Source organism: Nannobrachium achirus (assembly GCF_963921795.1).
Source record: "Nannobrachium achirus genome assembly, chromosome: 5".
NCBI classification, from domain to species: Eukaryota; Metazoa; Chordata; class Actinopteri; order Myctophiformes; family Myctophidae; genus Nannobrachium; species Nannobrachium achirus.
In genome coordinates, this window is record NC_137814.1 from 57,820,629 (window position 1) to 57,832,745 (window position 12,117).

At 42.4% G+C, this 12,117-nt stretch overlaps 1 protein-coding gene across 1 annotated transcript in view; it reads right to left on the reverse strand.

Annotated features, from left to right (window-relative positions):
• Nucleotides 1-3,520: 3,520 nt before the first annotated feature.
• Nucleotides 3,521-12,117, reverse strand: part of LOC308285517 (scavenger receptor cysteine-rich domain-containing protein DMBT1-like) — a 43,882-nt gene continuing 35,285 nt past the window's right edge. The window contains exons 30-34 of the mRNA XM_080726289.1: nucleotides 10,930-11,235; nucleotides 8,736-9,032; nucleotides 8,375-8,550; nucleotides 7,476-7,602; nucleotides 3,521-4,115 (exon numbers count right to left, since the gene is read on the reverse strand). Of these exons, the coding sequence (XP_080582415.1) occupies nucleotides 4,036-4,115; nucleotides 7,476-7,602; nucleotides 8,375-8,550; nucleotides 8,736-9,032; nucleotides 10,930-11,235 (986 nt within the window). The 3' untranslated portion in view covers nucleotides 3,521-4,035. The remainder of the gene's footprint in view (nucleotides 4,116-7,475; nucleotides 7,603-8,374; nucleotides 8,551-8,735; nucleotides 9,033-10,929; nucleotides 11,236-12,117) is intronic.

The window sequence follows — 12,117 nt, forward strand, 5'->3', positions numbered from 1 at the left end:
GTTGTAAAAAAGAAGATTTCTTTACTTTTTTATTTTAAATATGTTTCTTTTCCTGTATAGTGAAGTCAATGGGACAGTGAATATACAGATGGCATACAAATAACCTTTTTTTCGCGATGTTTCCAGCAGAGCAGGCCCTCGCATTCTGTGGAGCTTAATGACCAAACTAATAGATAAAACAGAAATAAAAAGTTTGGCATGACATCACAGGTCATCTCACATGTTGGGTGACTCGGGTCCCCGGCTACTCTCTTCTTCTTCACAGCCTCTGCCGACCACACCTCGAGCTGCAAAGAGAGTCTGGGCACCAGGCACTCCACGGACCCCGACAAGGGCACCAGGCACTCCGCAGACCCCGACAAAGAAGAGAAGGCAGTGCCAGCTCAACAGATGCGCTAACAAAACCGCAGACGCCTGCCAGAAATGTGGCATAAGGGCGTGTGGAACATGCGCTGGCGCTTTCTTTATGACGTGTCCTAAGTGTGTTCACTCCCCCTCTCCGCTGCCGACCACACCGCAAGCCACGAAGAGGCTCAGGGCACCCGGCACTCCACAGACACCTGACACAGAGACCCAGAAGAAGAAGAGAAGGCAGTGTCAGCTGAACAGATGCAAAAACAAAACCGCAGACGCCTGTCAGATATGTGGCATAAGGGCGTGCGGAACATGCGCGGGCGCTTTCTCCATGACGTGTCCTAAGTGTCTGTAAATGTTTGAGAAAGAGAAAGGGAAGATTTGTTGCGTTGAAGCTGCGGGCATGTAGCAACAGGAACTAAATGCTTTTCTTTTTCTTTCTTTTTTTTTTTTGCCTTTTTTTATTTATTTCAGACTCACGCATTCTCAACCTGTGGGTCTGGACCCCCAGCGGGATCCCTTAACTCTTACTGTGCCAATCCCGAACTAGTTCGGCTTTATTTTCCCTTATCAGAGTGCCGATCCCGAACTAGTTCGGCTTTTTAAAAAAAAAAAAAAATTGAAGTTACTTTTTTTTAGAGCCCCACTATATTCTGTTTACACGGCCCGCGAGAGCGTCGCGCCGCCGATATTTACCATCCACTCCAATGCAATCCAGGATCTTTAGAGCTCATTTTCTCTGTATTCATGGCTAAATCGCCGAAAATAGGGCTTCTAAAATGCTTGGTAGCCAATAGCTAACTTCAAGCTAACTTCATCCTGTTCCTGTAAATGAACAGAGGAAAGTGTTCAGGCGCATCATGGCTGCACAGGGCTTCTGCATATACCAGCACTTGTCAATGTAGCATTCTATGACCATTGGGCGCCCTCTAGTGGTGAAAGGGTGGCACAGAGAGGGTTAACATCCCCAACATTGTTTTCTCACTCAACAGTAAACAAACCAGCATGAAGTTTAAGTGTGACTGGTATCTACACATTCTCAGAAGTGACAATATAAGGACTTACAAATTAAACATTGGCCAAATTCTCGAATATTAGAGGCAGAAATTGTGAAAAAGCATGTAGATCTGCTATTTACACAATAAAACCGTGTTATACAAAATGTAATGCCTCAACTCTTGCTCGTCAGGGGGGTCCCAGTTAAAATATGACTATCCTGCCATAGATAATGTGGGGGGGAAAAGGTTTATGTTCTAAAGCGGGTAGGCAACCTTAGGCACGGGTATGTTACAGTCAGTTTGGGTAACTCAGTGAGATTGGGGTAAGAGCGCTCATTTTGTCGTTCACCACACACCCCTACCACCACCTGGATCAATTGGTGGTAGGGGTGAGTGGGGAACTACAAAATGAGCGCTCTACCAAACTGACTGTAACATACTGTATATCATTCCAACTCATAACTCTGGGTCTGTGATATACAGGTCCATCTTGAAAGATTTGAATATTGTGTGAAAAAGCATTGCAGACGCCATGGCACCCCAAATCATAACTGACTTCCCACTGGACTTCAAGCAACTCTGACTTCAGAAGGTTGACATTTCTCTATTATAAATCCTTGTTTTGAGTGGTCTCATGTAATATTGTAATATTTTGAAATATGGACTTTTGATATTCATGAGCTGTATGTCATACAAATTCAAAGTTTTAACAGTTAAAAAGGGTTGGAATAATTAACTGAATGTCCAATGCATCTAGAATATGAAAGTTTCAAGACAATGAATGAATATTTCAAATATTTCTAGATGGATCTGTAGGTAGGGTTTATTGCACAGGTCATTACACCCTGATGTGAAAGATTTCTTTTTCTCAAGAAGAAAAAAATAAAGGTTGTTAATACCATAGCCGGGGAGCCACTGGGCCAAAATGAGAGAGGACCTGTGATGTCATGACATACTCCAAATTTTTGTTTGTCCTATTCATTTGGTCAATAAGGTACACAGAATGAGAGGCCTGCTCTGCCGGAAATCCTGCGAAAAAAAGTTTCCCATTGACTTCACTATACTGGAAAAAAACACACCAAAAAAAGTAGCATGTGAGGGGTCAAACTAAGGGTTCTTCATGATTCTGAATCCATTGCAAGCATTTGTTTTGCATGAAAAACGTTCCTTGGGCTAGATTTCAGCCTCTCAAACCTGTGAAAAGTGATGAGTCATCACTTTTCACCGTTATTTTGGTCCGTTTTCTAGCCCAAGGAATGTTTTTCATGCAAAACAAATGCTTGCAATGGATTCAGAATCATCAAGAATCCCTAGTTTGACCCCTCACATGCTACTTAAAGCATATTGTTTTTGGTGTGTTTCTTTCCTTTATATTGAAGTCGATGGAGTGAATATACAAATGGCCATAACTTTTTTTCGCAGGATTTCCGGCAGAGCAGGCCTCTCATTCTGTGGACCTTGATGACCAAATTAATAGAAAAAACAAAAATTAAAAGTATGTCATGACATCACAGGTAACATCCTATTCTTTGAGCTTTTGGGCCTGTGGCTCCCCGGCTACCAACATCAGATGGAAATATAACATTTTGATTTGATGTCATAATTAAACTTAATGTCAAATGTCAAACTGACTATAATATGCTAGGTTTACATTGCCATTCCTCATATGCCGTAAGCCCCCCCCCCCCCCCCCCCCCACACACACACACACACTCTATCTGTTTGCTGCCGATCGCAAAAATGTCCATGCACCATTACTTAGTCGTGTTAATATTCCCGTAATGTTGGTGTCATGTACATCCCAAAGAAACACATTTTTTTATAAGAAGAAGAATGCGGTTTCTCGTTCATTTCGGTAAAAGGGATCCGTTCTGGACGGATTCATTCTCTTCTAATGGAAAATACGTTGTGAGCTTGTAGATCATTTATTTGGTTGTGATTATTATTTCCACCACGGTCACAAGCTTTTACCCAAGTATTTTTGATTTTAGGACATGAATATAGGTGACATTAATACAGTACTTTTGACTACTTTTCAACTTAAGAGAGACTTCTCCACACCAAATGAATGAAATTATATTTAATGATGAATACAGATAAAGACATGAATGCAGTAGTATTTAATTGAGAATGCAATTATAATTGATTTGATATATATGTTTGATCACTTTTGCACGGGCCCCATTAGTGGGAGAAATATGTAACAAAAATAGGCTAATGTGTTCACTTCCGGCAGAAAGCGTGAAAATTTGCACCTAGGGGTATTTTTGTGCGCCGAATTCAAAGATTGACGGTCCCAAGCACTTTTCCCATGGGATCTGGTGGCTCTAATTCACTTAACCATACTAGGGAAAAAAGACCCCCCAAAAAATCTTCTTTAAATAGCATGTGAGGGGTCTATCTAGGGGGTTTTCATGAAAAGTGCTTGGGACCGTACATTTTTGAATTCAGCGCACAAAAATACCCCTAGGTGCAAATTTTCACGCTTTCTGCCGGAAGTGAACACCTTTTTCACATATTTCTCCCACTACATCGCAGAGAAGAATCGGATCAGATCCGTCCTGATCAGATCCTGCCTGATGAGAAAGGGCCAACCTGGTGGTGCCCGCTGCCTGGGCAGTGTCGGAGAGGTGGTAAGTGACCTGAACCACAGACATAAACAGCTAGATGTCACCGCTGCTGTTCACTGTTGGGACGTGCCACAACTCTTCCAGAAGTCCACGAGGCATTCCGCCCAAGAGTCGACGGAGGCAGGTCCATGACCTGAACAGAGCATGAATGAGACGAGGAGCATGAGCGAGGAAAGCAAGGCGGAGGAGTCATTTTAAAGGGACGCTGTCTTGAGTTACAGGCTAATCTGATTGGATCAGAGTTGATGAGTTGATAGGGGAGGGATGATAACAGTGTTGTAGTGCTACATTTGGAGTTGGGGGGACGCCCCACGCGCGCACATGACGTGCGCGCGACGTTTCCGGTGGGGTTCTGTGTCTAATTGTATCCATATAGGACAAAAGTAAATGACAAGGGTGTAATTATATTCAATATTTAATTGTTTTGTAGAAAACACAACATAGTTCATCGAGCTTAATTAAAGAATCTCACATGATGTTACTTTGTGCTTTTCATTTGGATAGAAGAAATTTAAACAATGTAGTCAATATTCAATCAACAATCATTAATCCATTATATAGCCTAACAGAGAGTGAGAGTGGTAAACGCATGTTGTGGATCTGACACAACAGGCTGTGCCACTCCGGTTTGAGTGCTTTCAGCGGCACGATGCACTCACAACCAAGTCCTTACATAGGGCCAGTGGCATCAGTTCAGAAAAGGCTAAGGTATGGCAACAAACATGGCTGGTGTCTTGCACGCGCACCTTCACGCGCACAAGACACCAGTCATGTTGCCATACCTTATAGCAACAGGCATGATACATTTATTTTAAGAAGTACATGTTATTTTTTCCACCGTTTCTACGGTTTCTTGGGCTGGATATGGCAGCCTGGAATGGTTGTTCAAGTCAGCTAAACTTGGCATGTTAGTAAACGTGCCGCAATTAAAAATAATGCATTGCACCTGTGCAGCTGACCTGCGGAACCTGAGAATATACCATTCTGTCAAGATGGGGAGAATACAAGTGTGGAAAATATAATACCTTGTTAAAGTGACCATTTTGTAAAATGTTGCATTTAATAATTTAGTAATCATTTTTTCACATTACCCCAACATGATAGCTGTAAAACCCTGATTAAAGGGTGTACCAAACTTTTCTCAGTTGATTCTTATGCATTTTCCCATATATATATATATATATATATATATATATATATATATATATATATATATAGTATTGTGCATAATTAATTAGCTGAGGAAAGTTTGGTATACATTTTCTTTAGGGTTTTTGTTTTTTCTTTCTGCCCATGTGTCACATGTGTCATGGGAGGGGACTAAGCTCTTTGACGAGGACGTGATTGGCCTGTCCCGGCTTGACCTGGATGACAACACGAATGGAACTGTGTCTAAGGCCACATTCTCATAATATAATTCGGTTTAGTCCTGCGAATGGGAGGGGTGAAGTTGCCACATTCTTGCATATTTAATTGATACGTTTGCCCTCACACTGCACATTGTCATCCGAAACAAGGAATCGCTGAGTCCACGTCTGTTCACGGGATATATAAGTATCCATCTCCCTGTGTTTATTAATTCTTCAAGTTCAACTCACAATGTAACCGCAGGACCCCCGCGCAAGCGTTAGCCTATTTATCTGCGGTCGACGGTCGTAAACGGGCGATCAAAAAATAAAGCGGCGGCCAGAGGGACTCGCAAAATCTACCAGCAATAAACCAGACAGCAAATACTTTAATAATTAGCAAGATATGAATATCTACTAAGAGGAGAACGTCAGCGTCTCTCTCTCTCTCTCTCTCTCTCTCTCTCTCTCTGCCCCTCGTCTTGCCCTCCGCTGGTTCCCTCTGCGCTCCACGCGTCGTCTCCATTTGGACATGATTTGGCACAGAGAGCGAGAGAGAGCGCGCGCGCGAGCAAGGGCGAGAGACCCACACATCGGCCTATATTATATTAGGCCTATAGCCTATATATGATATTAATACAAGTGACTCCAGTGGCACTTCCCTTTCATCTAACTGTGAGCAACTCCTCACAAATAATATTCTATGTGCGATGGAGGGAGCGGTGATCAGAAATTAAATCAATGAGGGGAGGGGGCGGCCAGAATGGTCAGAAATCTAATGAGAGCGGAAGGTGACGGTCTGGAGGAGGATTTAACCTTTTATAAATAAATATGGATTTAACCCGCACATGGCTCTATATACCACAATGTTTCATTGCCTGTATTTGAGACGGATGGATTCACACCAACAGTGAAGCGTTTGCTGTAGCGAATCGAAACCACCGTTTTTTTGTGGATTTGCATTCGTTTCTTTGATTCGAAAAAGAATACAGATGTGTCTTCACACATGCCCAAACGTTGTGTATTTTCCGACAATACGTTAGAGGATTCATTTTAATCGCAATAAAACGTGCCTGTGCTGTGTGAATGCCGCCTAACCTGCTGTCATAGGGGCGGGACACTGTTAGATGCTTTATAGCAGGGGTTCCCAAACTTTTTTTTAATCCGAGGCACCCCTACATTATAATTGTCACCCCCAGCACCTTATATTTATAGCATATCGTCGTTGTCGGGTGGAAACCTTGTGTGTCAAAAACTGTTTGTATTTATCATATATATAAAATGTACCAAACTAGTGAAAACAGCAGATCTACAAGAACACAACGCCTCGCATGATTATGTTGCAAGGAAAACGTAGAGCCATTTTGGTTAGAACTGACTGAAAATAACTTTGTACTTCAAGTTTAAAATTATACTAAATAATATTTTTGTGGCCAAATAAATTCCAAATATTATCAAATTATCTCGCGGCATCCCTGGACTGCTCTTACGGCACCCCAGGGTGCCCTTTCACCCACTTTGAAAACCCCTGCTTTATAGCAATGCTGAGTCAAAAATACCAAAAGGATTTTCATAGAAAAGCTCCAAAAACATATTAAATACAAAAAATACAAAAATTGAGTGGGTCTTTAATTAATTCTTGTAGTAAATGAGTTAAGACCTGTTTCAAATAATGAAAATAGAAGACAAGTTGTGAGCTTGTAGATCGGCTTAAGTACAAGTTTTACAAATCTATACTCCACTTTCATACAAGCTATAAGGTGAATTAATAACAGTGTATTTTATCATTTCCTTTTTTTTATATATATTAACAAGAACTTTAGTGTCCACTGCTGGGTGGATGGCATAGTGGTAAAATCATACTTAATTCTAGCTAATAATAACTTGTAGATTTGCTATTTTCTGACATGTTTAGTAAAATTAAAAACTGCGAAGTGTTTAAGAAATGTCTGGTTGTGCAGGAATAATACAGGTACGAAAGTCTAATTCTGATGAACAAACCCCCTTCCTTCATGTGATCTCTGAATAGAGATCCCCTGCGCCTAAATGGTAGGACGAACCAGAATGGTACCGACAACACTTGAACACTAAAATGAAAACCATTGCAATCATAATAATCCAAAGCAAAAGAGCAGTTTGTCTTTTACCTGAACAGGTGAGTCCAACCGTCTTGTCAGATGAGCAAGTGATTCTAGTTGAGTCTGTGGTTCTACAGTCCAGGAGAACAGATTCACTGCCTTCACACTGGAACTCTTTGGTAATTGGAGCCTTCACCTTTGATTGATTGATTGATTGATTGATTATTTGATTAGACTAATTGGAGAACAGTACAAGTATAGTCTATACAATTGAAATGTAGTACAGTACAGTTAAACACCCTGCCTACAAGGAACATCCCAAATAAGACCTTTTATGGTCTTTTTTACGTTGGAAGCCCTTGGTATTTAATTCATGGACATAATAAAAAGCTAGCAAAGAAAACATTCAGTAATATCGCAGTTATAAAACACTATGTACAGGATAGGGGAAGCAAGGGGGTGAGGCTAAGGTTATGCGAGATACATGTTGGGTGGCAGTGATGTAGAAGGAGAATTTACCCATATTTGTCTTATGAGTTTGTGTTATCAGATCATTGTGTAAGCTCCTTCTGGTGTTGTGGCTGTGGGTGTCACTAACATTTTGGAGATGTTTGGTCAGATATGCGGGTACTGGAGGGCAGATTTGCGTTGACTATTTTGAAAGTCAATCCCTTTTTTAGTTGTTTAACCCTGTCTTCAACTTAAGCTAGCAAAATGTGTAGGAGAAACATGTCATGGGCCCCAGGTCGAGAAGTAGCCAAATCAGTTTGTTTTGGGAGGTTTGGAGCTTAATTAGTCTTTAGTGGCTTTTTGATTTTTGAGTACCACGAGGTGCAAGCGTAGTCAAAGTGGGACTGAATGAGCAAGAGTACTGAGGGCACTTTTGTTGACAAAAGTGGAGATTCTGCCCAGGAATCTTGTTCTTTGATTTACTTTTTTGATCTCCATTGTTGCCATGCTATACCCACCTCTCCATATAGCGCCCCCTGGAGGACTGAAGGAGACCCACAGCCAAGCTCCCTACAGACCACCTCTGCATCCTGCTGGTCAAAGTCACCTTCACACACTGAGACCCACGACTGATTAGACTTCACCTCCACTCTGCCTGAACACAAATCAGGCCCATTCACCAACCTCACAGACTCTGGAGAGACACACAGAAAGAGAGAGAGAGAGAGAGAGAGAGAGAGAGAGAGAGAGAGAGAGAGAGAGAGAGAGAGAGTGAGTGAGTATATGCACTGTGAAAAAAATGGTGTATTCTTAGCTTATTGTGTATTTGTTGTTATTGTTTATAAAGATTAGTATTTTTTAAGTCATTGTTTGCATTACCTGAACAGATCACCTCTAGTCTGTGAAATGATAAATCTGATTCCATTGTTCCACACTCCCTCAGTGAAGATTCAGACCCAACACAGGAAGATCCTATTTCCCATACAGGTTTTTTAGGAGCTCTGTGCCTTTCTGTGGAAACAGCAGAGCCACAGCCCAGCTGTCTACACACTACAGCTGATGACTTCAGGTTCCAGTCAATAAAAACACTTGCAGGTCTCCACTCCCTATTATGTTTTATCTCCAGTGTACCATTACATTGACTGGTTCCTCCCACCAACCTGATATCATCAGAATCTGTAAGGAAACAAGATGGTGTGCACAACATCATCATCTAATTGCATTCGAAATATTATATGTCGCACATCCACTTTGTACGCTATGAAGGTCAAGAGGTACTGAAACGTCATGTTGATGCATAAATAAAACTGATGCTGTTGAGCAAGAAGAGGAAGCAGGATTTGTCTTCATGAATATGTTCTTAATGAATGTTTCTCGTGATTTTTTGCTCGTGAATGTTTCTTGGTGAAAGTTTCTTTGTGAATCTTTTGTCGCAAATGTTTCTTCGTGATTTCTTTTTTGCGTGAATTTCTCTGGGGTTTCTCGGGTCTCCATTGTAGCCCAGTGGCAAGAATGCCTGCAGTTTTATATAAACTCCACTACGTGGCACTGTCACTTTAGGAAAATATGCCTGCAGTTAGTTTGTCATAGACAAAGGTAGACTCCTCCCCTGGCTCTGGGGTGTTGGTAAAAGAGGACTGGCAAGCTTCCGTAATTATGAAGGGCATTTCCAATCAGATGTGGGACTCCCTCTTTCTTTTAAGACATTTAATGTTCAAGTTCATGCAACGGCTGGATGCATCTGCTAACAACATCATTGTGGCGCTCTCCAGCCCCATAATGAGCAGTTCAAGATATGCTTCCAGACTAAGGGTGCGCTGCCTGTGCCTGTGTGTGTTGCCAGGGGGTTCATTTATGTACTAATTATTTTACATTTTTTACATTGATTTTTTAAGCAGCCCAGCTCCTCATCCAGACATCTGTCATATCAAAACTTGACTATTGTAACTCTCTCCTCACTGGTCTCCCGGCATGTGCACTTAAACCTCTCCAACTGATCCAAAATGCCGCGGCACGACTGGTCTTCAACCAGCCTAAGTTCTCACATGTCTCCCCCCTTCTCCACTCACTCCACTGGTTCCCGGTTGCGGCCCGCACTGAATACAAAACACTGATGCTGACCTTCAAAGCAGCCAAAGGTATGGCTCCTCCATACCTCCAAATCCTGATCAACCCCTACACCCCCACCCGTTCACTTAGATCAGCCAACACAGGGATGCTGACAGAACCCTCGCTAAAAGCCCCAGGACAAAAATCCACTCGTCCGAGACAGTTTGCCCTCCTGGCCCCCAAACTGTGGAATAAACTCCCCGTCGCACTTAGAACAACGGACTCACTCGCTAGCTTTCGCCGTGGACCGAAGACTCACCTTTTTAGACTCCACCTAAACCCATAGCACTACTGAAACACTCAATGACCATACAGGAAGCTAGTTAGCATTTGTTTTTTAGGTTTTTAGAATCCTTTTTTTTCCTTTACTGATTACATTGTTTTTTTTGTTTTTTTTAGATTGATATTCATATGCATTTGTTATATTGTTGTTGATGGGAAAATCCCAGTTGTCCGACGTCCCAGTTGGGCGAACAGGCTGTAATTATTGTACACGACATTGCAAGCGGCGCGAAGGCCAGCGGACCTTGGTCCTGCTCTTCGCGCCCGAGCGCCGCAGGCGCGAGTGCCCCCTTGGGTGTCAGATCTTCTTTGGCCTACTTGGAGTTTGTGTACAAAGCTTCACGCCAGTCGGACACAGTGTTCAAAAATCTGAACAATTGCATTTACCTAACTCATCTGGTGGAGACCTCACCATGCAGTTATTATCTGTGGCATTGTTTTGCAAAACAGGCCATTCTCACAAACTTTGGAAGCTAATCAGCCAATCCGAATGGAATATGATCTATCAGACGGATATAAACTTGATCACTTGACTACATAGATTATCTATCATTTGCATGAGGTGTGGACAACATCTACTGTATAGGAGTAGTAGCAGAATAAAAAAGAAAAAATATATACAGTACTACCCCCGCCAGGCCAGATATGATAAAGCCAAGCCAAACAAAAGATTGTCTTTTACCTGAGCAGGTGAGTCCAACAGCCTTGTCAGGTGAGCAGGTGTTTCTAGTTGAATCTGAGGTTCTACAGTCCAGGAGAACAGACTCGCTGCCTTCACACTGGAACTCTTTGGTCCACATTGGAGTCTTCCCTTCTCCATAGAGCGCCCCCTGGTGGACTGAAGGAGCCCCACATCCAAGCTCCTTGCAGACCACCTCTGCATCCTGCTGGTCAAAGTCACCTTCACACACTGAGACCCATGACTGATTAGACTTCACCTCCACTCTGCCTGAACACAAATCAGGCCCATTCACCAACCTCACAGACTCTGGGGGGAGAGAGAGAGAGAGAGAGAGAGAGAGAGAGAGAGAGAGACAGAGACAGAGACAGAGAGAGACAAACAGCTTATTCTGCTGTTGCTTTACTCTTTTTTTTAGCTTCCTACATGGCGTGCTCTCACCATCTCCCAAGACAGACAGACACCGAAGTCACCTTCAGTCGACTCAGCACCGTCCGAGTTACTTAGCGATCACTCTAACCTAACGCGGACAGTTTAGTGTAGGCAGATGGGCGGGCGCGGCGAGTCTCTCCACATAGTGGGAGAAATATGTAACAAAAAAAGGCAAATGTGTTCACTTCCGGCAGAAAGCGTGAAAATTTGCACTATTTTTGTGCGCTGAATCCAAAAATTGACGGTCCTAAGCACTTTTCCCATGGGATCTGGTGGCTCTCATTCACTTACCATACTAGGGAAAAAAGACCCCCCAAAAAATCTTCTTCAAGTAGCATGTGAGGGGTCAAACTAGGTGTTTTTCGGGATTCTGAATCCATTGCAAGCATTTGTTTTGCACGAAAAACATTCCTTTCCGAGAAATGGACACAACAAAACTTTGAAAAGTGATGACTCATCACTAAACCATAGTTTGTGGGGTCCATTTCTTGCCCAAGGAATATTTTTTGTGCAAAACAAATGCTTGGAATGGATTCAGAATCATGAAAACCCCCTAGATCAGGGCTACTCAACTTGAGATGGCTCAGGGGCCACTCAGCAAAATACCAAAAGTCCAAAGGGCCGCAAGCTAAAAATGACGGTCCTATTTTGGACGTTTACATTGATTTTGTACAGTACACAGTCTAATAATTAAGGAAACGCACAGAAAACAGCCACATTTCCATAAGCCAGGCCAAACCTCATTGAACCAAAAGATTG